Source organism: Herpailurus yagouaroundi, unplaced genomic scaffold (genome assembly GCF_014898765.1).
Source record: "Herpailurus yagouaroundi ecotype Mexico unplaced genomic scaffold, PumYag 379, whole genome shotgun sequence".
Lineage (NCBI taxonomy): Eukaryota > Metazoa > Chordata > Mammalia > Carnivora > Felidae > Herpailurus > Herpailurus yagouaroundi.
The window spans coordinates 539,051-565,652 of NW_024412596.1; the positions used below are offsets into that span (position 1 = coordinate 539,051).

General features: G+C 47.6%; 2 protein-coding genes across 5 annotated transcripts in view; both read right to left on the minus strand.

The window, feature by feature from the left end:
* Positions 1-3,655: 3,655 nt before the first annotated feature.
* On the minus strand, positions 3,656-7,276 carry TMEM265 (transmembrane protein 265). The gene is made up of 3 exons (XM_040463200.1): positions 6,823-7,276; positions 5,644-5,814; positions 3,656-4,149 (listed from the first exon to the last, which is right to left on the minus strand). The coding sequence occupies exons 2-3, from the start codon at positions 5,809-5,811 to the stop codon at positions 3,988-3,990; spliced, it is 330 nt and encodes a 109-aa protein (XP_040319134.1). The 5' UTR covers positions 5,812-5,814; positions 6,823-7,276; the 3' UTR covers positions 3,656-3,987.
* A 128-nt stretch (positions 7,277-7,404) lies between these two features.
* The window catches only part of SRCAP (Snf2 related CREBBP activator protein), a 35,845-nt gene continuing 16,647 nt past the window's right edge, over positions 7,405-26,602 (minus strand). Inside the window, exons 21-34 of one of the 4 annotated variants that reach the window (XM_040463182.1) lie at positions 26,155-26,439; positions 25,506-25,667; positions 25,047-25,232; positions 24,562-24,828; positions 22,724-24,222; positions 18,057-18,322; positions 17,718-17,920; positions 15,187-15,356; positions 14,860-15,056; positions 14,651-14,765; positions 14,346-14,465; positions 10,846-11,040; positions 10,606-10,689; positions 7,405-10,494 (exon numbers count right to left, since the gene is read on the minus strand). In XM_040463182.1, coding sequence (XP_040319116.1) covers positions 7,804-10,494; positions 10,606-10,689; positions 10,846-11,040; positions 14,346-14,465; positions 14,651-14,765; positions 14,860-15,056; positions 15,187-15,356; positions 17,718-17,920; positions 18,057-18,322; positions 22,724-24,222; positions 24,562-24,828; positions 25,047-25,232; positions 25,506-25,667; positions 26,155-26,439 — 6,440 coding nt within the window. In that variant the 3' untranslated portion in view covers positions 7,405-7,803. Of the gene's footprint in view, positions 10,495-10,605; positions 10,690-10,845; positions 11,041-14,345; positions 14,466-14,650; positions 14,766-14,859; positions 15,057-15,186; positions 15,357-17,717; positions 17,921-18,056; positions 18,323-22,723; positions 24,223-24,561; positions 24,829-25,046; positions 25,233-25,505; positions 25,671-26,154; positions 26,440-26,602 lie in introns of all 4 variants that reach the window. The other 3 variants (XM_040463181.1, XM_040463184.1, XM_040463183.1) reach the window with 3 other exon arrangements.

Genomic DNA, 26,602 nt, shown 5'->3' on the forward strand with positions numbered 1-26,602 from the left:
GGGGGGGAGTCCTCACCCTTGTGGAGGTTATGTTCCAGCAAAAAAAAAAAGGCACATTTAATCTTTAGCAACTATCTTAGAAATGTCACTTTGGGATCACAACCATAGAAGAGAAAAACGAATCCAAGTAACTTTTTAACTGAGTACTTTGACTTTATACCATCAATCTGAACAAAATCGCAAAGAAACCTTGAACTTAACTTTAGTAGGCTGTTTGGTAGCATAATGGGATAATTATTCAGAAATTGGGCAAATGAATAAACATGATGTAGTTGCAGCCAAGTTTCTTCCTGTGGGAATTTGGGATGGTGAAAGGGGAGAAAGAACCTTATGACTGATTAAAATCGTATGACTTAAAAAACAGATTTAAAACAGATAAAATTAGATGTGTTCTAGCTCTAATCTCCAAAAGGGCCTAAAAGCAATAACATCCTAGAAGAATGAGTACAGCTACTCTAAGTCGTTTTAATTTTTTTAAACGTTTATTTTTGAGAGAGAGAGAGTGTAAGTGGGTGAAGGGCACAGAGAGAGGGAGATGCAGAACCTGAAGCACGCTCCAGGCTCTGAGCTGTCAGCACAGAACCTTACATAGGGCTCCAACTCACAAACCGTGAGATCACGACCTGAGCCAAAGTCAGACACTTAACCGATTGAGCCACCCAGGCACTTCGACTCTAGTCATTTTAAAGTAATAGTCCTCAGTTCAAGGAACCAGGACTCCTTGGGAGAAATGGCCAATTCCCAGGCTTGGGCCAGAAAGTAAGTGAAGAAATGTGGAGACATAGCAGGACACAAGAACCAAGCTGAAGGAATTTCCACTGGTCAAAACCAGGAACACAAAGATTAATGAGGCTGAGAGGAACATGGGGGAGCCTTCTGATGTGCTAGAAATGTTCTACTCACCTAGGTGGTGATTATATAGAGGTCTTCATATGAGGTGTTCACCAAGCTGCACACTTAAGATCTGTGTACTTTACTTCATATAAATTATACCTCAACCAAACGTTTTAAGGATGACAGTAATGAGTCTAACAAATTGAACTAAAAAGCAATCTGGGACCATACTTACATTAAAACTGACACTGGCTCCTGAGTGGCTCAGCCAGTTAAGCAACTCTTGATTTCAGCTCAGGTCATAATCCCACAGTTCAAGAAATTGGGCTCTAAACTGACAGCAAGGAAACTGCCTGGGATTCTCTCTGTCTCTCTGCCTCTCCCCCACTCTTGCTTTCTCTTTTCCAAAATAAATAAGCATTTTTTAAAATTGTAAGTATTTAGGAAAGAAGGGCCTTCAACTTACTCTCAAATGGTTCCACAATAACAGTTTGTGCATTTAGAAAGATCTAAAACAAATGTGAAATGTTAAAAAAGTATAAACCTAGGTGAAGAGCACATGAGTTCATTGTACTATTCTTTTGTTCAGTAGGCTTGAAATTTTTCAAAATTGAGTTTAAAAGTAGCAAGACCTTGGGGCCCCTGGTGGCTCAGTCGGTTGAGCGTCTGACTTTGGTTTGGGTCTCTCAGCTCATGAGTTCGAGCCCCATGTTGGGTTCTGTGCTGACAGTTTGGAGACTGGAGCCTGCTTCGGATTCTGTGCCTCCCTCTCTCTCTGCCCCAACCCACTCTCATTCTGTCTCTGTCTCTCTCAAAAATAAACATAAAAAAAAAAAATTTTTTTTTTTTAAATAGCAAGACCTCATTTAATCAGTTTGGGGGAATGGGATAGTTTCCTCTAGAAACTGAAAATGATTAATGAAATATTACCTTTAAAAAGTTTCTTGGGGCGCCTGGGTGGCGCAGTCGGTTAAGCGTCCGACTTCAGCCAGGTCACGATCTTGCGGTCCGTGAGTTCGAGCCCCGCGTCAGGCTCTGGGCTGATGGCTCGGAGACTGGAGCCTGTTTCTGATTCTGTGTCTCCCTCTCTCTCTGCCCCTCCCCCGTTCATGCTCTGTCTCTCTCTGTTCCAAAAATAAATAAACGTTGAAAAAAAAATTTTTTTTTAAATAAAATAAAGTTTCTTTATGAAATCTAAAATGTGTTATACTGATGTGCAGGCAGCAGCTTACACCAATTAAATCAGAATCCCTAGGGACAAAAGTCCAGGCATTAAGTACTTTTTAAGGCTCCCCAGGCAATTCTATTGTGAAGACAAGATTGACCACCAGTGCCCTAGGTATGTCTTCTATCCATTGCTGTAACTCTAACGTCTGGGACCAACAATAGAGTCTCTTCACTTTTATTTCCTGGAGCACTTCAGAACACTGAAGACAACCATCATGTGCCTCTTCTTCTCTTTAATCTTCTCTCTTCGGTGTGCAACAAATATCTCTAATTCATTTACGTGCTCTGCTGGTCTCTAAATTATGGTGAAATAATCCAAAAATTCAATTCCCAGAGCACATGTACTCCGAGACATGTACAAGGATGTCCACAGCAGCATGATTCATAATATCACGAAACTGTAATCATCCCAAAAGTCCACCAACAGGAAATGGATAAAATGTAATATATTCATATAATGGAATACCATACAGTAATGAAAACTATAGCTGAATCAAATATTAATGAATCTCAGCAATAATGTTAAAGAAGCCAGATATGAAAAGAATACATATGATTCCATTTATACAATGCTTAAATGCAGGCAAGACTAAATTCCATTGTTAGAAATCAGAATGGAGGGTGCCTAGGTGGCTCAATCGATTAAGCGTCTGTCTCTTGATTTCAGCTCAAGTCATAATCTCAGTTTCATGAGTTTGACCCCCACATTGGGCTCTGCCCTGACAGTGCAAAGCCTGCTTGGGATCCTCTCTCTCCCTCTCTCTGCCATTCCCCCCATTCATGCCCTCTCTCTCTCAAAATAATAAACTTAAAAAAAAAAAACACAAACTTATCAGAATGGTAGTTACCTGTGGGAAAAAAGGAAGGGAGTGGTATTGGGAGGGATATAAAGGAGGTTTTGGAGTAAAGGCAATGTTCAATTTCTTGATTGAATGGTGATTTTCAGATGTTTGCTTTGCGTTAGTTTATAAACTCTATTTGTTTGGGATATTTTCCTGCATGTATACTTCGAAATTTGAAATAAAATATGTTTAAGATTACCATGAGGCCCAAGATATGAAAATTCATTATAATCCTACAAAGCTTCACACACAGGGCAGAGACTTACCTGTGACTGCTATCCAACCCTTCCATTCCTCTTTCGACTCTGGAAGCAAGCTATCTGGGTTCAATCCCAGCTCTGCCTCTCACTAGCTGGGTGACATTGGGTGCTTGTTTCCTCAGCTATAAAATGTAAATAATGGTACCTGCTATCGATTAACTGTGAGGACTGAAGGAGTTAAGAAATATAAAGTGCTTAGAACACAGCCTGGAACATAGTAAGCACTCAGTAAATAGTGGTTGCTGCTATTACTCTTCCTATCTGGCCACAGGGTCTCTGTTGATGTGCACGGGAGAAGCTGGGGTGTTTCCAAGAAGGGAAACCACCAGGAGAAGGGAGGGGGTGGAGAGAAAGAAAAAAAAAAAAAAATCCTTTCTTTCTCTCGGAGTGCCTAGGTAAAGGGAAATGCAGATTTTGCCATTGGTCACATGTCCAGTCTGGCTCTCGCCAAGAACCCGGGGAAAGTAGGGGAACAACAATTAGACAGGAGCATTTCACCACTAAAAAAGCTTTTTATTACAAAACAAATTCTAATAAAATCAGGCCTGGTTTTCAACCCCACCTCTGGGTTGAGGCCCCTAGGATGTGATGGGCTGGGGGAATTAGGAGGTGGTGGGCACTGAAAGAACAGAGCAGGCTGGCCTCCCCTCATCAGTCTCAGCTGCTGCCTCCTTTTAGAAAGGTCTAGAAGAGCTCTTCCAAAGCCCTTTGAGAGAGGCACCATCCTTCCAGCCAGGAAGGACCACTGCTCGCCCCAGACCCTAGCAATGCCGCACTGCAGGATCCAGGAGGTCTCGCTGACTCTCAGCAGAGGCCACCCAGGGTCACTCAGCCTGGGCGATGGCGTAGGAGAGCAGCCACAGAAGCAGAGGGCCCAGAATGAGGACAGCAAGCCAGACGGCAAAGCTGGCCAAGATGAAGTTCCGGGCCCGGGCCCCCCAGTGCACTGCCTCCTCGGACCGGCCTGCCTTATGCCGCTCTTCCGCCTGTGGGGGCAGGTTTTTGGTTAGGTTCTCCCCCTGCTTCTGACCCAAAGTACCCATTGTCCCACACCAATCCTCCATCCTTGTCATGGCTCAAAACCTGACACCCAAACCCCTAACCTCCCTTTCCAATGTCTATCTCTCAAGCCTCATCTGCAAAGCAAGTACCCACTCTGCTCTGTGTACTTCTCCAAGTAGCCATTGTTAGCTCACAAGATCACATACGGGAAAGTACTTTTCAATCCTTTTATTCCCTATCTTTTTCTACTCATCCCAGGTTCATTTAGAATTTGGAATCCTCGGCAAGAAACAGCTATCTTGGAGTATTTAGCCCCGCCCCCCCACCTCCACGTCCAGTCAAACAACACTCCATTCGTATTAGCCCCATGAGTCTCAACTCTCTCATTATTAAGGATTCTGTTTATGATTTTGACCTAATGAAGCCCAGAAATTCTCATGATGATAAGAATACAGTTTCTGATAATTAATATCCAACTAGGATTGAGAAAATTCCAGCATGATGTTTAAGTTATCCCGTGTGGCCTTTCAAAAGGTCCATGTGCAGTTTTGGTTAGGTGTTTGGAAATGGTGAAGCCCTCTCCAAAACTCCACAGCTTCTTCCCAACTGCTACAGATCACTCTAATCACTGCTCAACTGCCTGGAGTTCTGCCCCTTCCAATCCATCTTCCATGCAGGCCTTGAGAGCATATCTCACTGAAACATAAGCCTGACCATGTCACTCTCCTCTCCAAAAACTCTTGAAAGTACTCCTCAGGGGGCGCCTGGGTGGCTCAGTCAGTTAAGTGGCCGACTTCGGCTCAGGTCATGATCTCGCGGTTCGTGAGTTCGAGCCCTGCATCGGGCTCTGTGCTGACCGCTCAGAGCCTGGAGCCTGTTTCAGATTCTGTATCTCCCTCTCTCTCTGACCCTCCCCCGTTCATCCTCTGTCTCTGTCTCAAAAATAAACGTTAAAAAAAATTAAAAAAAAAAAAAAAAAAAGAAAGTACTCCTCAGTACTCTGAAGATAAAGTTTAAACTCCAAGCACAGCATTGGAAGCCCTTGGGAATCTGGGCCCTCTGGCTTCATCTGTCACTATTCCTCAGTGGTCCAGTCATGCAGAACTAATAGTCCAGGTACACACTGTTCCCTTTACCTAGAACGCCCTTTCACCTTTAGTCACTCATTCCCCAAGGTTATTTTCCTGTCACCTACTCTACTATACACATGTATGTAATCACACATACGTACACTCCCTAGCTCCCCAAATGCCTTGTATTTCCTCTGTCACAGTACTGATGACCTGCATTCCAGTCATAATTATCCATTTTCGCAGTTCTCTCTTTCATTAGACGGTGAGCCCTTTGACAGCAGGCCCAGAGCCAAGCTCTGACAAGTACTTAGTAACTGTGTGATCACTGTAGATATAGATCAGATACACCAAACCATTGCCTAACTACACCCACCCCCCTGCTCCCATAGGAATTGCATTCCTCACCTTGATGGCAAACACAAGGGCCACGACTCCCAGGCAAGAGCAGCCACAGATAATGCTAGTAGCTGCCAGGTAGCGGAGGCGGAGCCAGCAGCAGCGGATGGGGGATGGAGAATGAGCAGCTTCCATGTTGCTCACCAAGGTGTCCACTGCCTTCTCCTCGTCCTCCATCACCTGTGGGCGATACAGTCAAGGTACTTGTAAGCCCAACAACTGAGCCATTGGCCTGGCATGCTCAGACTCCACCCCTCTCTCTGATCTGTCCTCGTGACCTAGCCCAACTGTCAGGTAAGTTGCCTTATGCGGAATTCCTCCAGTGACTCATAGACCAAGAGAGGAAATGTGTGGCGGGCATCCTTTTTTCTCAGCCTAAGATTTGGAGCCTTTAAAGGCAAGCTGGTGTGAATATCGCATTATCTGTTTTGCTGTTTTGACAGGTAGGGGAAAGGAAAATGACAGGAGCACACTGACAAGCAGGAGAAAAACCATCTCAAAAGCTGCTAGGAATCAGACTATATGTCAGTGACTTTAAACTCTATTTCAGAGGGCTTAAAATTTCCTGAAGTTCCTCCCTCAGAGGCTGCCCCTGAATATTGAGGGGTCACAAAATAGCACCCTAAGCCCTATACCCCACTTTAAGCAATCATTTCATGTGAAAACACGGTGGATGACAACACAGGGATGGGGGAAAGGAAGGGGAAAATTATCCATTCAAGTTCTCTTTATAGCTGAGGACACTGAACACCAGAAAATCCTTACCTGCGTAAATCAGGGCCTCTTTTGCTATGCTGACTCCCTGCTACCTCTACTCTCCATTTTAACCCAGGACCAGTCTGACCTCATAACCCACACAGAAACCTACATAACGATGCCTTGCTTAATCACTTCTCAAGTCCTCTGAGCTCTGGCATCAAACCACCTTTCCACCCTCATCTCCAACCATCCCCCTACATCCTACACAAAACAGAACCATTTGCAGTTCTCTGAACACAAGTAACAAAGGATAGATGGAAAGAGGAAAGGCAAGATAAGAAGAGTGCAAAGAATCTCTACCACAAGGCTGAAGAGTGGGTATGGGAAAAGAACTGCTGAGGTAAACACAGATGTAGTCATTGGGGGGGAATGCAAAGAGAGGGTCCAGAAGTGATCAAAGGAAACGTAAAAATGAACAGGGGGTCTTACCTGGCTATAGGCCTTGAGGGACTGTGAGTTTCGGCTCCTGCCTCAGGTTTGATTTGGCTTGGGTGGAGGAGCTGACTCAGGTCTCCAAGCCAAGCCCAGGGGTGGGGTTGGGTGGCCAGCCACCTCCTGAAAAGCCCCAGGAGCTCAGAATGGGGTGTGGCTGACTCAAACTAGTTTGGCTAGATGGAGGGAAGCAAAAGGGGGATGGAGCAACTGGAGGTAGGATGCCTGCCTTCTGGAAAAGGAGTGAAAGCACCTGAGCAAGAGGAGTTAAAGCAGGGGAAAATCTGAGGCATCAGAGAGCTCTGAGGGAAAGTCCAGAACTAAGGGAATAGGAGGAGAGAAAAAGTATGAGTTGGAGTGACTTAAAACTGAAACTTTAGGGAAAGACACCCTACCAGATCAGATTTGCCAATCTTCCCTCCTCTTGGGTGATTTCTACCTCAAAGACACATAATTCTGGGTTAGAGATCAGGTACTAGGGTTTTGGCAAGAACAAGAGAGAGGAGGAAAACGATGCCCAAGTTCCCACCCAACCCTCCACCAGACCAGAAAATCAGAAGCCTCCTTACGCGGATGCTCATACAGAAACTAAGTTTATTATTTTTTCTTCTTAAAAAAAAAAAAAAAAAAAAAAAAAAAACTCATGGTAGAGAAGAAGCCCCTCCCCCTTCCCCTAAAGGTGGGGGCTGTGAAAGATAGCTGGGGAATCAAGTACAAGGGGGTGGGGACAGAGACTATCTTGCCACCCTTAACACTGCCCAGCCTTGTGGGGTGGAAGGGAAGGGGGTATATGAAGAGCCCCGTTTCCATGACAACCAGTTGCCTACCCCCTACTTTGGTGGAAAGAAGGGAGAAGGCCCCTATGTCTCCCTGGAGGCTTTCCCCCTCAAAAGACTTCAAGTAGTGGTTAACAGAGTCAGGCCTGGTTGTGGAGGGAGAGGGGCCATGGCGGAAAGCCCAGGTGGAGGGGCAGCCCACTCACGTCTTGGCCTTGCGGCCTCTGTGACTAACGGTAGGGCCAGCCAGGTGGGAGGGGGCACTGCTGCGCAGGATACGCTGGTCCCCTTGGTTGGTGGCCCCACCAAGTCGACGGGGGCCAGGCCGGCGACGTAGGGTCCCATCCCCTTCCTCTTCCTCGCCTGAGGCTTCAGCCTCAGACTCCTCTACAGAACCCTCAGGTCCCAAGGGACTCGGGGGCTGTAGGCGGCCCCGCTTTGCCAGCCCAGGGCCCCCGCCAACTGGGGCCCCTGCCCGTTTGCGAGGCACCTTCTCAGTCTCTAGTGGGGGAACTAGAGACCCTGGACGCAGCCGGGTAGAGCGCAGTTTTGGAGCTAACGAGACCACAGGAGGTGTCAATTCTAACCCGCCTGGCCCACTATCTGCTAAATCCAGGTCATCCTGAATTACAGCCACCACCATGGACCCTTCACTCTTTCGCCCCCGCATTCCCTCTGCTTCAAGCCGCAAGCGGGCCAGGCGGGTGAGGGGGCGGCTTCCGTCCTCATCAGAGGAACTACCCTCACTCTCCCCCTGGCCCTGGGGTTGCCGCCGCCTCCCCAATCCACAGCTCTCGAGGACAGAAGAGCTGTCACGGTCCAAGACAGGGAGCTGGCTGGGCCGAGGTGATGGTGGATTCTTGGGAGGTCGACCCCGTTTCCGCTTGGGTGGGGATGTTGAAATGGTGAGATTGGTGACAGTGTTGGCGACAGTAGCAGTGGGACAGGCTAGGAGTGGTGGGAGTGGTGGCAGGGGAGGTGGTAGCGGGAGTGGCTGTGTCCGGCTCTCTAAGTTGCCATCCCCTGGAGAGGAAATGGTCCCAGGAATGGGCAAATCTCGTGCCTTAGGGGGCCGCCCACGCCTTCTTTTCTCCACAGGTGATAGGATGATGGGCTCGGGTCTGTGAATTGGCTGGGGTCCAAGAGGCTGGGACCCAGGACTAGGCTGGGGTCCCAGGACAGGCTCCGCAACAATAAGGGTCTCAGCCCCAGGGACTGGGTCAGCCCCATTGGTTTTTCCCTTAGAGGTGGATGAAGGTACCTCATCCACCCCTCGCCCAGCATCTGCTGGAGACCTGTTCTTCTTGGGGGGCCTCCCCCTCCGACGTTTCACAGCAGGAGGGGTGATGGCAAGAAGTGCCCCTTCTCCGTTCTCTGGGCTGCCCCCACCAGTCACCCCCAGCTCAATGCGACGGCGAGCTATGAAGGGTTGCTGGGTTGGGGTGGGCAGTGTGGATGGGGGAGCAGCTTCACAGGGCCCACCGGTGGGAGGTGAGGATTCTGGCCCCGACATGCTGCGGGCAGATGGGCTTCCCGGGCTGGTACCAGTCTCAGAGACCCCAGGCACTAGGGTGCTGGCAGTTCCCCGCTGCTGTCGCCGTCGCCTCACCAGTTCCTTTTCCTCTACCACAGTCACTAGCCGTCCCGGCAGCTTGCGAAGCACTTTGGGGCCTGGAGGCTGCCCTGGCCGACCAGCCCCCTGACCCCTAATTTCTACATCAGCACTGGTGCGACGCCGAGGGGGCCGGGCAGGTGAAGGACTCTCAGGTGAGGAGGTGGCGGAAGATGAGGTTGATGGGGCTGTGACCTCTGCTGGAACAAGTTCCTGTGGCTTCTCTGGGCTGGAGGTTGGGGTCTGGGCCTCCACCAGCTCTTCTGAGCTCTTGTCAGCCTCCAACGGCTCCTGAAGTAGCTCATCAGATGCTGCTGAAGGTGGGAGCTCCAGCCCATTGCTCTCACTCAGACAGGAGGGCACCTCCTCACCATTGGGCAGCACTGTGAGGATGGTCCCCTCAGCAGGCTCTGGCACTTCCTGCTCTTGACCGTTGGGGACGCTGTCAGCCTCCAGGGTTGGGCTAGGTGCAGAAGAGGCGAGAGAAAGGTTCTTCTCTGACATAGGCAGGATCTCAACAGCAACTGGCAACAGATCCTTAGGGGGCACAAGAATAAGTGGGGAAGTCTCGGAACTGGCCATATCAGCCAGCTCCGGGGACTCGGTGGATGCCAATGCTTGTGCACACAGTTCTGTCTCAGGCCCCAAGCCCAAGGGGAGGTTGGTGACTGGGGGGGAGACGGGCACAGAAGGTAGACCAAGCAGGAGAGGGGAAGAAGGAGTTGAGAGAGAGGTTTGGGCTGGAGGTGGAGTATGAGCTGGCGGAGGTGTACAGGCAGGAGGAGGGGTACAGGCAGAAGAACAAGAAGGAGGAATCTGTGAAGGGGGAAGTGGAGGAGAAGGCAAGATATGAACAGGAAGCATGGTTATTGGATTTGGGGCTGAAATGGGGATTGGGGCAGGGATTGGAACAGGGATTGGGGCAGGAATTACAGCAGGAGCTGAAGCTGGAGTGGGTCGAGGCCTAGGTGCTGGCCGGGGAACTCTCTCCCTGGCAGGGCTGCAGCGTGGGGGTGTGGAAGTGCTGCGGGTATGATGGGTGGATGTGACAGGAGTGTGGTTTGCCCCTTGAGTCTCAGCCCGGGCTCCACGAAGACGTTCACTGACGCGAGTCCCTGGCCTTTCAGGGGCCTTGGCCTTCTTACTGCGCCGGTGACTGCCTCCACCAGTCCCACAGGAAACCTCATCCCCAGCCCCTGGCCCCTCCTCCTCCTCTTGGGGTAGGCGGAACACCTCCTCCTTGGCTTGGTCCAGGTCCTTGCGGGCAGCTTCCACTTGCTCCTACCAACAACAGAGCCCGAACAGTGGGTGGTCAGAGGGAGGCAAGCAGACTGGGACTGGTTAGAAAGAAGCAACTTCCCACTTCTATCCTCACCCCCTAGATATACTCACTTCTGCCTGCTTGAGCTCCTCTCGGCTCACCTCCTCCAGTGAGGCTTCCAGGAATTTCATGGCATAACGCTCAATGGGGGTCAGCTGTGGGAAGGAGAAGCAGTGATGAACATAGGGACTTGGCAACCAGGGCTCATCACCCTTGATTATTTTCACCAGGGAAGATAGGAGGAGGATCACAAGGTCCAGAGGAAGAAGCTGAGAAGGGTGAGGGTAAGAACTAGTGGGTCCGACACTGACCTGTTCTACAAGGGCAGCAATTTCCTGCTCAGCCCGGGACATCTCTTCATCCTCAGCCCCAGGCCGGCCGGCCTCCTCTCCGTCACCAGCAGGAAATCCATCATTCTCATTGAATTCTGCAAGCTCAGCCACCTGTTCAGCTTTGGCCTGGGTGGCCGCACGGATATCCTCTTCATCCTCTGCCCGACACAGTGCCTGCAAGGATGTGGGGAAGCAAAAAACCACAAAAATTAAAGAACTGTATATCCTGTAGTTCGATTCTGGCAAGAATCTGAAGCCAAGTTTACACCAAACCAGGTTTACAACAGAACTCAACTCTCTTCTGGGCCCTCAGAGTTACCAAAGCAATGCAGTATTTCCACATAGGATGAAACAGATTTGACTTGGCGGCCCACCAGTGACGAACTGTTTTTAGAAACCTCTAGCTCTGCTTCCTTTTCCATTCAAGTCAGCCTTAGATCTCCTTTAAAAAAAACAAACAAACAAACAAAACAATCCTAGGCTGCCTGGGCAGCTCAGTCAGTTAAGTGGCCGACTTCAGTTCAGGTCATGATCTCGTGGTCCATGAGTTCGAGCCCTACGTCAGACTCTGTGCCAACAGCTTGGAGACTGGAGCCTGCTTTGGATTCTGTGTCCCTCTCTGCCCCTTCCCCACTTGCCCTCTGTCTCTCCCTCTCAAAAATAAACATCTAGAGAAAAAAAAAAAAAGTCCCAGGGCGGCCCGGGCAGCTCAGTGGTTAAGGGTCCAACTTGATTTTGGCTCAGGCTGTGATCTCATGGTTTTGAGACTGAACCCCAAGCTGGACTCCACGCTGGGCGCGGAGCCTGCTTAAGTCTGCCCCTCCCTTGCTTGTGCATGTGCACTCTCACTCAAGATAAATACGTGAATAATAAGAATAAAAATAATTTTAAAGAGCAGTCCCAGAGGAGCGCCTGGGTGGCTCAGTTAAGTGATTATGGCTCAGGTCATGCATTATCTGTTTGTGAGTTCGAGCCCCACATCGGGCTCTGTGCTGATTGTGTAGGATGTGTTAGAATTCTCTCTCTGCCCCTCCCCCAGTGGTGATCTCTCACTCTCTCAAAGTAAGTAAACCTTAAAAAAAAAAAGTGCCAGAAAGCTTTAGTTTTTATTTATTTTTTTAATGTTTATTTCTCAGAGAGAGAGAGAGAGAGAGAGAGAGGAGTGAGAGAGCGAGCATGAGTGGGGGAGGGGCAGAGAGAGGGAGACACAGAATCCAAAGCAAGTTCCAGGCTCTGAGCTGTCAGCACAGAGCCTGATGCGGGGCTTGAGGCTGTGAACCGTGAGATCGTGACGTGAGCCGAAGTTAGACGCTTAACCCACTGAGCCACCCAGGTGCCCCCAGAAAGCTTTAAATACACAAAAATCCCCAATTCTTCTTTGCCTCAAGATCCATCTTGACAACACACTACATCTTGTCTTTTCCTTGAAATGAATATCCAGGAAGCTCATACCAAAGTCACCAAGAGATGCAACCTAGAGTGTGCTCAGCAATGAGGGCGAGGAACTTGGTAGGGAAAAAACATCTCCATGGTCTCTACTACTTCTGAAAAAATACAAATGCCCAGCCCTTGCCCCCCAAAATCACAACTTAGAATATTCTGAGATGGGGTCCCAGGAATCAATCCTTTAAAAACCTCTCAGGGAGCCGAGGGGGGAACGCCTGGGTGGCTCAGTCAGTTGAGTGTCCGACTTTGGCTCAGGTCATAATCTCATGATTCGTGAGTTCAAGCCCAACATTGGGCTCTCTGCTGTCAGCACAGAGCCTGCTTCTGATCCTCTCTGTCTTCCTTCTCTCTCTGCCCCTCTCCCACTCCTCTACTTGTATGCATGCACTCTCTCAAAAAAAAACCAAACATTAAAAAAGAACATATTGGGGCACCTGGGTGGCTCAGTCAGTTAAGCGTCCGACTTCGGCTCAAGTCATGATCTCACAGTTCATGCGTTGGAGCTCCACATCAGGCTCTGTGCTGACAGCTTAGAGCCTGGAGCCTGCTTCAGATTCTGTGTCTCCCAATCTCTCTGCCCCTCCCCCCCACACACTCTGTGTCTTTCTCACAAAAATAAACATTAAAAAAAATAACATATTGGGGCGCCTGGGTGGCGCAGTCGGTTAAGTGTCCAGCTTCAGCCAGGTCACGATCTCGCGGTCCGTGAGTTCGAGCCCCGCGTCAGGCTCTGGGCTGATGGCTCAGAGCCTGGAGCCTGTTTCCGATTCTATGTCTCCCTCTCTCTGCCCCTCCCCTGTTCATGCTCTGTTTCTCTCTGTCCCAAAAATAAATAAACGTTGAAAAAAAAAATTAAAAAAAAAATAACATATTAAGGGGCACCTGGGTGGTGCAGTGGCTTAGGTGTCTGACTCCTGACTTTGGCTCAGGTCATGTTCTCATGGTTTGTGAGATTGTGCCCCATGTCAGGCTCTGTGTGGACAGCACAGAACCTGTTTGGGATTCTGTCTGTCCCTCCCCTGCTTGCACAGGAGCACACTATCTTTCAGAAGTAAATAAATGAACATTAAAAACATTTTTTTAATATTTAAAAAATAATAATAAAAACAGTTTTAAATGAAAAGCTCTTCAGGGGCACCTGCCTGGTTCTGTCAGTAGAGCATGAGACTCTTAATGTCAAGATCATGAACTCAAGCCCCACATTCAAGTGGGCATGGAGCCTACTGAAAAATAAATTATTAAAAAAAAAGTAAATAAAATAAAATAGTTTTTCGGGGCACTTGGCTGGTTCAATTGGTGTAATGTGTGATTCTTGATCTCAGGGTCATGAGTTCAAGCCCTATGTTGGGTGTAGAGCCTATTTAAAAAAAATTAAAAACCAAAAAGCTTTCCAAGTGATTCTACTATGCACTGGTGTTTGAAAAATAAGAGGTTACACCACATAGAAAGCACTTCTTACATCCATTATGCCATTTAAACCTCAGTTACTTCCTTCTCATTAACTTTCAAAAAGTGGAAAGTGAGACTCATAAGATTAAACACATTTGACTTAACAAACACAATTATTAACAAGTACTGTTAGAATTCAAACCTGTAACTGAGGAGTCCAAAGCCTTTTTTCTATGAAATCTTGTGAACCAATAAACAATCTACTCCCAACCATCAAAGGCCAACACTAGGGGTGTGCCTGAGTGGCTAAGTTGGTTAAGCTTACGACTCTTGCTTTCAGCTCAGATCATGATCTCATGGTTTGTGAGATCAAGCCTTGCATCAGGCTCTGTGCTGACAGCAAGGAGCCTGCTTGGGATTCTCTCTCTCCCTGTCTCTACCTACCCCTCCTGTTTGCCCATGTTCTCTCTCTTCTCAAAAATAAAAATGAATAAACATGAAAAAGAAAAAAAGAAAGAAAAGGTCAACAGTAATCTGGAAAGCAGCAAAAATGTCCTTTCCTCCTACAAAAGCTCAATGGGCTGAGAAACCATAGACATCATAACTATTAGCTCTGCTCTATAGATTGCCCACTCTTTTTTCACCTGCTCTAGGATATGGGTCTGCTTGCTGGCCACAGTCTCTTCCTCCTCTTCAGAGGCAGAGGGTACAGATGAGCCAGGTGGCTCTTCCAGGGGCATATCAAACAGCTCTCGGATGGTCTGCTTTGGAGAGAACAGAGGAAGAAGTGTCAGCCAATAGAATGCTGGGCCCCGGTCTACAACTATGAGATGACAGCTCTTAGAAATAGTCACAAGTGCCACTAGTTGAAAAGGCAGGTAGAGGCCAAAGCATCCTCTTTAAAAAGCAGAAGTAATTCTCTCCTCCATAGGCTGGAAGATCTTAGTACCTGTTTAAAATAGGCTGTGGTGAAGTTGCCTCCCTCAATGGCCATGTCTCCCAACATTCTCTTTTGATTTGCCTTTTTTAGGATGTTCTCCTCCACTGTCCGTTCACTGATGAGTCTAGGGAGTGATGAAGGCATGTGTAAATAGACAAATACGTTAATAAAACCCTATCAGTAAAGAGGATATAACATGAGGGAAGACTAGGCAATACCTGTAGATGTGGACATCTCGGGTCTGGCCAATCCGGTGACAGCGATCCTGGGCCTGAGCATCCATGGTGGGATTCCAGTCGCTGTCATAAAAAACAACAGTGTCTGCTCCTGTAAGGTTTACACCCACGCCCCCGCTCCGAGTTGAAAGGATAAAGCAGAATATGCGTTTGTCTGCATTGAATCGTTCCATCAAAGCCTAGAGAGAAAAAAAAAAAAAGGTAGTATTAGGAGACAGAGGCCCCAAAACAGACCCAAGGCTTAGTGGGGCCCCTTCTGGGAGACAGTAGCTGAAGTAAGCCTTTAAGGGCTACAGATGCCTGGGTTACCTGTCTCTGTTCAACTCTAGTAGACCCATCCAGACGCAAGTAGAGGTGGCCGTGGTAGGTAAGAAACTGTTCCAATACATCCAGCATTCGAGTCATCTGGGTGAATATGAGCACCCGGTGGCCCTCTGCCTTGAGCTGTCGCAACAGCACTGCCAATGTTTGCAACTTCCCTAAAGAAATATGAACGGGTACAGGGAATTTGCTATAAGCTGGAATAGGGAGAACACTTAGTACTGAAAGGTTGTAGTTGAAAGATAATAAAAGCTTTAGGCCAGGGTTTCAATTAGCCTAGGAGATCAAAAATTTAACTTTATTTCCTTCCCTTAAGGAGTCCCCTCTTTAGTCTGCTCTTTTCTTGGATCTAATTTCTCTGGGTCTAACCAGAGGTAGGATAACATACAGACCCATGGGGGAAAAAAAGCAATCCTCAATGGTGGTACTACAATCCTTAGGTACTACAATGAATTATGCCAGCTGAAACAGATAGATTTATAGGATAAATGTCAACAACACCAGCTGGCAGTCATGGCTAACATACAGGGATTGAAGAGCACTGAGATCAGAACCAGGGAGAGAGGATCTTATGAGGTTATCTAGTTAAACCTCCCATCAAACATAAAAGTTAACTTCTATAACATTTCTGATTAATCATTTTGAATGCTTTTAATAGACTTTCAATTGATCTACTCTAAATGGGTTCATACGTTACAAAATTATTTTTTTTACTAAAATATTTATCGAAGGGCGCCTGGGTGGCTCAGTCAGTTAAGCACCCGTCTTAAGTTCAGATCATGATTTCATAGTCTGTGAGTTTGAGCCCCACGTCAGGCTCTGTGATGACAGCTCAGAGCCTGGAACCTGCTTCCAAGTCTGTGTCTCCCTCTCTCTCTCTGTCCCTCCCCCACTCATGCTCGGTCTCTCCCACTCTCAAAAATACACATTAAAAATAATTTTTTAATATTAAAAAAATAAAATGTTTGAGTACACATTGATAAACATTTTGTTGTCTGATGTTCTAAAGCATTTAAGAAATTCCCAAAAAACGTTACTACAGGAATATTAAGGGGCGCCTGGGTGGCTCAAATCCGTTAAGCGTCCAACTCTTGATTTGGCTCAGGTTGTGATCTCACATTTTGTGGAGCTCTGCACTGACAGCGAGGAGTCTGCTGGGGATTCTCTTTCTCTCCTCTCTCTCTCTCCCCCTGCTTGTGCTCTCGCTCTCAAAAGTGAATAAACACTTTTATTCATTTTTGAGAGAGAGAGATAGAGGGAGAGAGGGAGAGAGGGAGAGAGGAAGAGAGGAAGAGAGGGAAAGGGAGAGGGAGAGGGAGAGGGAGAGAATGAGCAGGGGAGGGGCAGAGGGAGACACAGAATCTGAAGCAGGCTCCAAGATCCAAGCTGTCAGCACAGAGCCCAGAGCAGGGCTCGAACTCACAAACCATGAGATCATGACCTGAGCTGAAGTCAGATGCTTAACCAACTGAACCACCCAGGCGCCCCAATGAACATTTTTTTTTAAAAGAAAGAAATATCTCTGCAGCGTTGTGGCAGAAACAATTCACTCCTGTGTCCAAAAGACATTCTTGCTTAACAGAACCTGATTTAACACTGTGGACACCTGGCAGAGAGCCCTTGATCCCAGAGAGCCCCAACCAATCCTAAAAGATAAATCATGATTGGTCTAAATGAGCCACAGTTCCTCTTTGCCATTTCCCTTTTTTTAGTGATTAATCTAGGGATGGGCAAATGGCCCAATTCAAACCAATGAGTTGTGAAGCACAGTCAGCGGGGAGAACTCGGCCCTCCACCCCCCAAAAAAGAGAAACTTGCTTAGAGTCTTTGTCTCAACCCCTGCTTCTTGCTCAAAGCATTGCTGTGCTCCCTGGAGTTATGGCAGCCATGGTAAGACTATTAAGAAATAAACATGAGACTACAAAGATAAAAGCTAAGGATGATAAGCAATGGAGAAAGACCAGAAGGTTCCTGGGTCCATGAAAACACCAGTAAGCTGAGCCAGTCATAAACCACTATTCTCAGAATTTCTCATTAAGTAAACACTAAATGTTCTTGTGGTTTAAGCCACTATTGGTCGGTTTTCTCTTACTTGCAGTCAAATGCATCCTAACCAAAACCAAGAAAAAAGTTCCTTGTGTTTTCCCAAAAGAAAAACTGGTTACCATGCAGTCTTGTACCACCACACACCTTTCCCCACGAATCTGAAAACTCTGTTGTACTATCTTATCTGTCACTGTATCCCAAATGGTTAGCAAAATACAACAGATATTCACAATCACTGAATCAATGAATAAATGAGTTAGCACACATTTTCAACTTTCATCAAATGCACAAATGCCAAGAATATAGCATAAAGGCCTACATTTCTCTGTCTTGCCTATAAGCATAACCTGAACAACTGTCTAATGTTTAATGAAATTCACAAAGACCTCATGTACAGCAGCTCTCTGAAGTAGCAGTATCGCTACTAAAAGAGGGGAAGAGATCAAGGGATCCTCACTGGACAATGAACTTACCACAATCATACTGGATGAGCCTCAAGTCAGGGAACTGGGTGCGCATGTTACACACAATACGGTGCAAGGGGCGAGCCCGGGGCCAGAGCTCACAGGCCAACTGCTCCTGGAAGGCTGCCTGACGTGGGGCCAGCCAAGGAGGTGGGTGGCAGGCATGCAGGGAAGGGGGAGGTGCCTCCACAGGAGGCATGACAAAGATGAACCTGTGAAGAAAGAAGGCAAGCAGTATAAAAGGTGGAATTCTGAAAGGCCCCAGAAGTGCACCTTCACCAGCCCTAACCACTACATCCACTCGGAGGCCCCAAGACCCGCTTCCCATTAACACTTAGCCCTGCCAACCTCTCAATGATTTCTGACAGCTGGTCTAGTCGTTGCTGGGGAAACAGTACAGCCTGGCGGGCAGCCTCGGTATAAGTCCAAAAGGTGGGGTGGCTGGGGCCAGGAGAACGAGGGCCGATGGGGCTGGCGACAGGTTGGGGCAGGGTACAGAAATCCAGGACTTCAGTCCCATACACAGGTGCCAGGGCCCCATGAGCCTCACTAAGTTGGAAAATCCGTTCCAGGCGTTCAGACCGCTGCCGCTTCCGCTTTTCCTCCAGAGAGTCCTGGGATGAGGAAAAATACACACACACACACACACACACACACACACACACACACACACACACACAGAAAAAGTAATCAGTATCCTCACAGAAAACCTGACCATTCCTCCCCGAATTAACCATAACTGATGTAAACTGTAAGACTCAAAATTAGGTTATGTTTTTAGTGGTTTTCCAAGTTGTCAATAATGAATGTTATACCTCTCATAAGGTTAAATGAAGTAACTTCTCTGCAAGAAAAAACTGATCTTCCCTTGTATGCTACCAAAGCAGAATGCCTGAATATTTAAAATTAAGACCTGCATATACAACAAGCTTATAAAATAGAGGATTTCTGGGAATTTTCTTAAATAACTCTGCAACACTCAAGTTAATTTACTTCCTTGAAGTGGATCCAAAACAATTATTAAAAGCCTTCCTCGGGGCACCAGGGTAGCTTAGGCAGTTGAGCAACTGACTTTGGCTCAGGTCATGATTTCGTGGTTCATGAGTTCAGGCCCCACATCAGGCTCACTGCTGTCAGCATGGAGCCTGCTTTGGATCCCCTGTTCCCTTCTCTCTCTGCCCCCCCCCCCCCCGCATTGGCATTCTCTCTTAAAAAAAAAAAATAAATAAAATAGTTTAGGGAAAAAAAAAAAAAAAAAAAGCCTTCCTCAAATTCCTGACCAGGACACAGAGGGGCTAATCAAATCCATGGCAAGTTTCTGCCAAGGGCCAGACTGGAATGGGGTAGGATGGCAACAGCTAATCAGACATCTAGGTATCATCACCCTAAGAGAGAAAAGGGGAGTGCCCTGGCAGGTAGGAATCTATAGAACTTTGATCCAGTTCTTCCCCATCACTAGCGTTTTCGGTTTCACAGGTTGTGACAGAACTCTTTTCTGCAGCACTTACCACATTTGTATGATTCTTTGATTAATGTTTTCTATCCACGAAACTGTAGCCCCATATTAACACAAAACATATTTGATTTTGCTATTCTCACCCACTATCTAGCTGTTATCTGGCACCTAGTAGGCTGTCAATAAATAGTTGTTATTAGAATGAACAGATGAAGGAGGCTGGATCCTAGCAGACAGTCCTGAATAAAAGTAGTGTCCCAAATTTCCCTTTTTGACTATTCCCTTTAAACTTGACCTCTTGGCTCCTGGTGATCAAAGTGAAAAAGGAAAGCATCCTAGCAGAACAGGCCAGGGTCTCAAGAGTAGTAGCAAAGAAGAAAAAATTTGCAAATCATATTTCTGAGAAGCTATTTGTATTCAGAATATATAAAGAATTCTTTCAAATAAAATAAAATAAAATAAAGTAACCCAATTAAAAAGGTCAGGGGTGCCTGGCTGGCTCAGTCAGTAGGGCATGTGACACTTGGTCTCAGGGTCTTGAGTTCAAAACCACATTGAGTATAGACATTACTTAAAAAAAAGAAAAAAAAAAAGTAATTCAAAAAAATTATAAAAATTTAAAAAATAAAAATCAGGGGTGCCTGGGTGGCTCAGTTGGTTAAGCATTCTTTGGCTTAACTTTGGCTCAGTCATGATCCCACAGTTCATGAGTTCGAGCCCTGCATCAGGCTCTATGCTGACAGCTCAGAGCCTGGAGACTGCTTCAAATTGTGTCTTCCCCTCTCTCTGCCTCTTTCTTGTTTGCATTCTCTCCCTCAAAAATAAACATTAAAAAAATTAAAAATAATGCAAAGGATCTGAATATCTAACATTTCTTCAAAGAAGATACACAAGGGCCAACCACTGAAAAGATGCTCAACATCATTAGCGATAGCAATTAAGAAAACACAAATCAAAGGGGTGCCTGGATGGCTCAGTTGGTTAAGCATCCAACTTCAGCCTAGGCCATGATCTTGCAATTTGTGAGTTTGAGCCCCATGCCGGGCTCTGTGCTGACAGCTTAGAGCCTGGAGCCTGCTTCAGATTCTGTCTCCCTCTCTCTCTGCTCCTCTCCTGCTCATGCTGTCTCTCTCTGTCTCTCAAAAATAAATAAATGTTAAAAAAAAATTTTTTTTTTTTTTAAAGAAAGAAAACACCAATCAAAACCACAAGATACCACTTCACATCCACTAGGATAGCTACGTTGGCAAAAATGTGGGGAACTTGAAACCCTTATATCCTGCCAGTGGGAATGTAAAGTGGTACAGCTGCTTTGAAAAACAGTTTGGTAGTCCTCAAACAGTTAAACACAGTTACTATCTGACCCAGCAGTTCTGTTCCTGGCATACATCCAATAGAACTGAAAGCATATGAAAGACACAAAATCTTACACATGAATGTTCATAGCAGTATTATTCATAAGAGCCAAAATGTAAAAATAATCCAAGCGACCCCATCAATTGATGAATAGACATATTAAATGTATATCCACACAATGGAATATTATTCAACAACAAAAAAAGGAAGTACCAACATATGCTACAATGTGGATGAACCCCAAAAACCCTAAGCTAAATGAAAAAAGCTAGTCACAAAAGACCACACACCATACGACTCCATAGGCAAATCTAAAGAGACAGAAAGTAATGGTTGCCAAAGGTTAGGAGAGATGGAATGGCTGGAAGATGATGGCTAAGGGTGTGGGGTTTCTTTTTAGGAACATGCAAATGTTTCATAGTTGACTGCAATGCTGGTTGCACGTATGTGAATATACTAAAAGCCACTAGACTGTACACTTTACGTGGATTAGTTGTATGGTATGTAATCTTTATCTCAAGCTGCTTAAAGAAAAAAAGCGTTAAGAAGTTTCTACCTACTTGCAGAGCAAACAAAATTTAACATAGACCATAGGGTTACCATCCTTGGGCAAGAATCTAGCTCTCTTCTACTTTGAACAAGCCAGACCAACCTGACAGCATTAGAAAAAGATGAAAGGTGGAGTCAGTGGCACTGATGGAGTGGGCGACTGGGGCTAAAGCAAAGAATAAGAAGCAGCTCTGAAAATAAAGGGAGGGGCACCTGGGTGGCTGAATTGGTTAAGCCTCTGACTCTTGATTTCAGCTCAGGTCATCATCTCACAATTTGTGAGTTCGAGCCCTCCAGCGGGCTCTGCACTGACAGCGCAGAACCTGCTTGCGATTCTCTCTCTACCCCTCCCTCTGTCCCTCCCTACTCCATCTCTCTCAAAATAAATAAAGTTAAAAAAAAGAAAACAAAAAAAAAAGGGAAGAAAAGAAGAAAAAGACAAAGAAGGCCTGGAACGATTTTTTAGATCTTTTTTCCTGTTAGTTCCTGTGTTATTTACTCTCATTTGAACTGTAAGCTGAACTTAACCAAACATATACGGAACCATACATATGACAGGAAAAAAAACAGCTATCACAAAGCTCATGAAAGGACAGGGAACAGCCGTGAAGGTTTAAAAAAAAAAAAACAAAAAACATGACCTTCACTCAGAGGATCATCTTTAGGGAACTGTATTCCATGACTTCCCTCAGAAATTCAAATACCTAATAAACACAATGGTTCTAGCAACCAAAAAAAGTCTATCTCTGGGGAATGCCTCCTGTGTGGAAAGGAGAAAGCAACAGAGTCAGCACGTCTGAGTTTTCACAACTCATGTAACCTTTATAATTTATAACATCATATAGTGGGCTAGTTTCTTCATCTACAAGATGGGGCAATTAGATGCCAACACTAACTCAACAGTGAGCAAGTACCAAAAAGCCCAATAATAACAAGACAGCCTTGAACATATCAGTAATTCATAGTTGTAACAGCACATTAGGGAGGCACCTGGGTGGCTCAGTTGGTTGGGGATCTGACTCTTGATTTTGGCTCAGGTCATGATCTCATGGTTTTTGAGTTCAGGCCCCACATCAGGCTTTGTACTGACAGCATGGAGCCTGCTTGGGATTCTCTCTCTCCCTCTCTCTCTGCCTCCCTTGTGCACATGCTATCTCTCTCTCAAAATAAATACAAATTTTAAAAGTATTTAAAATAAATAAATAAAGGCACATTAGGTCCTCAGGTACCCCTCTGAGAAAGGCAGAATATGGATTATTATTTTTTAAATGTTTATTTTTGAGAGAGAGACAAGAGTGCAAGCAGGGGAGGGGCGGAGGGAGACACAGAATCCGAAGCAGGCTCCAGGCTCTGAACTGTCAGCACAGAGCCCGATGTGGAGCCTGACTCCACAAATGGTGAGATCATGACCTGAACCAAAGTCAGACGCTTAACCAACTGAGCCACCATACCAGAATATGGATTATTATTCCCATTATACAGATAAGAGTACAGGCCCAGGGACTTGTCCAACCGCACACTCAAGCATCAGGTTTACAAAACTAGGCTTTGTAATTTACCAAGATAAAAATGACATTATTCTATTCCATCCACTCTACCAACACTCCAAAGAAACCCAACTGCCTTCCCTCTCCTTTGAGGCAATAAAACTTACCAGATAGAAAGGGGAACGAGGTGGTGGTGGGGGTTGGCGTCGAGGCCGGGGACCACTGAACGAGGTAGCAGTGGAAGGAGGGCTGGGGGGACCAGGGCGCAACGTCAGTGTCTCAGGCTCATCCTTGGGAACAGGCAGCCGGGATACCATGGTGACAGGCAAGGGAGCAGCGCCAGATGCCGAAACCACAAGGGAAGATGCCTGGGAAGCTGGGGCCTGTGTTGAGACTGGGGCCAGCGCCAGAGTCTGGGCTGCAGCTGGACCCAAGGTGGGCACTGGAACTGGGGCAGGGCTCAAGGTCAATGTTTGCACTGAAGCTGGGGTTAGGAGTGAAGCAGATGACGATACCGGAGCCAAAGTCAGCGTGTGAGCTGGGGCTGGGCCCACTGGAGAAACTGGCGTCAAAGGGGGAGCCAGAGACAGCGTCTGAGATGGACCCAGTGGTGGTCCTGGTGCCAAAGACAGTGTCTGGGCTGGAGTTGGTACTAGGGATGACGCTGGAGTCAATGACAATGTCTGAGCTGGAAAAGGCCCCTGAGGGTTCCCCATTCCCAAAGAGAGGGTCTGAGATGGAGATGAGCCCCCAAGGGTGGATGCTAAAGTTGGGGCTAAGGCCAGTGTCTGTGTAGAAGCCGGGCTTGGGAGAGGTGACGGAACAGGGGCTGGTACCATAGTCTGAGTTGATGATGGAGCCAACACAGGAGCTGGGGCTGGCACCAGTGAAGAAGCTGAAGCTAAAGGAGTTCCTGGAGTAGATGAAGAAGCTAGAACTGGAACCGGAGTCTGCGATGGAGCCAGGACAGGAGCAGGACCTGGCGATGGGGCCAGGACTGGAAGAGGAGCCAGAGAAGGAGCTGGAGAAGGAGCCAGGATTGCTGTCTGTGGAGCCACCATGGGAGCCAGAGAGGTGGCTAGAGCCTGAGATGCAGAAGGTGCTGGAGCCAGAAGGGAAGCCTGAGCTGGAGCTGGATTTGGTGCTGCCGGAAAAGGGCTGGCCAGAGCAGAAGCTGGTACCAATACAGGTGAACATGCTGGGGCCATGGCTGAGTTCAACCCTGGAACATGTGAAGAGGCTGGAGCCAACAACAGAGGGTGACCAGTTGCCTGAGATGAAGACAGGGATGGAGTCGTGGCCAAACCCAGAGTCAAAGCTGACGCTGATGGGGAAGCCCCAGCTGGTGCCAAAGAGGGAGGTCCAGGAGTCGCTGAGACAACAGGTGCCAGTGTTGGAGTCACATTGGTCAACAGAGCCGGGCCAGAGGCCGAAACAGGCAAGGAGGCCGAAATGGGGATGGTGAGTGAAGCTGAGGCCGGGGCAGGAGGCGTGGTAGAGACAGAGATGGGAAGTGAAGATGACACTGGGATGGAGACCGTAGAGGACACAGGACTAGCAAGGGGAGAGGAATTGGGAACCGGCATTGGAGAAGCTGGCCCAGGGAGTGGGGACTGCACGGGGAGAGGAGAAGAGATGGTCAAGGGAGCAGCTCCGGGTGCTGAAGCTGTGGAGACAGAGCATGAGTTAGCCCCAGAATTCTTTTCTTGCCCTATTATCTTTTCCCTTACCCCCACACTTCACATGTTTCCCAGAAAACATTCACTCCCACACCATGAAGTCAAAGATTCAAGGAATCTGACAATTTAACATTTCCTTTCCCTCCAATGTTCTAAGAAGTAAATTCTAAAATGAGGCAAGGGCTCAGCAGCCTAGTTCTGGGGCCTACTACAAAGCAAGTCAGTATGCTGTTAAACAAGGAATCTGTTGTGACTAAGAAATCGCTCGGGGCCACCCTATCTCCATTCCTGGCAAAAACATCTGCTCTTAAGCCACCTGGACTCACCACTGACTTCAGGCGAAGGACTGTGGACCAGCTTGAGAAGGGGCCTCACCAGAGTGGACGTGGGAATGGGGGCTCGGGCAGTACCCAGGGTAGGTGTGGGTAGCCGGCCAGGGGTTAACGTGGGGCGTGGAGTCAACACAGCTGGAAGCCCAGAGCTTGGAGGCCGGGGTGCTGGGGCCAACGGAGGAACAGGAGTCAGTCCATCCCGAGGGGCCTGTCTCACTACAATCTTCACCACGCCTGTATTATTCACCATGGTTGGTGGCACTGCAAGAGGAAGCTACATTGAGGGGAAGGTAGAAAAGAAACAAGAGACCCAAAGGATGGAAGAAGTCCAGGGGCAGGAGAGGGCAGCAGACAGATACTGGAGATACTGACAAGGGAAAATAACATTGAGGGAAGGCTGGACAGACAGTAGCCCAGGGCATGCCTGAAAAGACCAAGGCCAGCAAGGGCTAAGTAAATAGGAAGGCCAGGCGCCTCACCCTGGTTAGCAGCAAGCGGAAGGCTGAGGCCAGTGGGGGCAAGGGTGGTGCTGGGGGTCGAAGAAGGCAGCACAGAGACAGGGGTGGGGCCAGGGGTCGGGGCCACGGCCTGGATGAGAGCCACATGGGCAGGCTGGCTGATGAGGTGGTGCTGCCCCCCTGCTGACACCAGGTGCACCACATTCCCTGGGTTAAGGGAAGAGAGAAAGAAAGAGAAGCAGCTATCAGCCTGAGGAGGGTAGAGGCAAGGGCAAGAGGAAAAGGAAAAAAACAGAGAGGGGATAACTTCTCTAGAATGACCTCATCCCTTTTTCAAAAGACCCCTTCCAAACATTCCCCTGGGCCCCACCCACCAAAAGCTAGGGAAAGAAACATAAAGGCTGACGTTTGAAAAGAGCAACAAAAACAGAGACAAGGAAGTGGAGAAAAAAGGCAGGACAGGGGGTGGGTTTTACCTACTTTGCAGCGGGCGGGGCTGCCCCACAGCAAGCTGGCGCACCTGCGCACCAGTCAAAGTCAGCTTGTTGCCCTGGATCTGGAAGGTGAGAGGTTTGCTTCCCCCTGCACTAGCCACTGGACGCTGTGCCAGTGAGGCCAACTGCCCGATGCTGACCACTTCGCCTGCTAGGAACAAAGAAAGAGTCTAATGTAAACAAGGGTCATCCTAATGCCCCTTCACCTGATGAGGCACAAGCCTCCAATTCCTCCAATCCTCCCCCTCAATTTATCAGGTTCCAACAAACTCAGCCTTTGATGTGCTACTCCTTCCAATCCCACTTGTTTGCCTGGCAATCTCCTTTACGTCCTCTAATGGTCTGCCACCATGCTGAGTTTATCACCACTCCCAACTCTGTGCTGCTCTTTTACCTCAAATAACTTTCTGCTGCTAGGTTTATCACAATTTACACATCTCTGTGTCACCTCCCTTATCAGCCTCAGGACTCGACAGCTCTCACTTGATTATGAATTTCCAGCATATGGCAAAATGCTTTATGTACATTAGCTACCTAAACTTTTCTTTCACATTTCCTGGCTTTTCTCCAACCCTGTGGCACATAAACCTTCCTGCCATCTCAAGTCTTTCACTCACAGACTCCTGAGAACTTACAGGGCAGGCGAGCTTGCATATCAGGAGACAGGATGAGGCGCTGTGGCGCAGGAGTAGTCGTCGGCACTGCCGTGGTGGGAGCAGCGGCTGTGGCGGTAGAGGTGGTGGTGGCGGCAGAAGGGAAAGTGTAGCCCGGTGGCACTGTCAGAGGCTTCAACAGGCTAGATGAGCCTGGAGGTGGGGCAGGGCTTAGGCGAACAGGAGCAGGTGGGGCTGGCTTTAGGGACAGGGTTGGTGTAGGAGGCCTTGAGGTCCCACTCAGGACCCCCAGGGGGGATGGCAACACTGTAGACACAAAGCAAACACCTGTCAGATATACCCTAACTAGAGCCTTAGCCTGCTCCCAAAAGCCTCCATGCACGCTGCCAACCCATCAAACAGCACACCTATCTCCAATCCAGCTTCCTCATCACTCCCAATTTCATTATTTCTTCCCCAATCTGAATAA

Excerpts from the sequence above, each read along its gene's own strand:
- TMEM265 (XM_040463200.1), bottom strand. The coding sequence starts at position 5,811 with ATGGAGGACGAGGAGAAGGCAGTGGACACCTTGGTGAGCAACATGGAA. Across the intron at positions 4,150-5,643 it reads CCCTTGTGTTTGCCATCAAG|GCGGAAGAGCGGCATAAGGC; the intron begins GTGAGGAATGCA and ends CTGCCCCCACAG.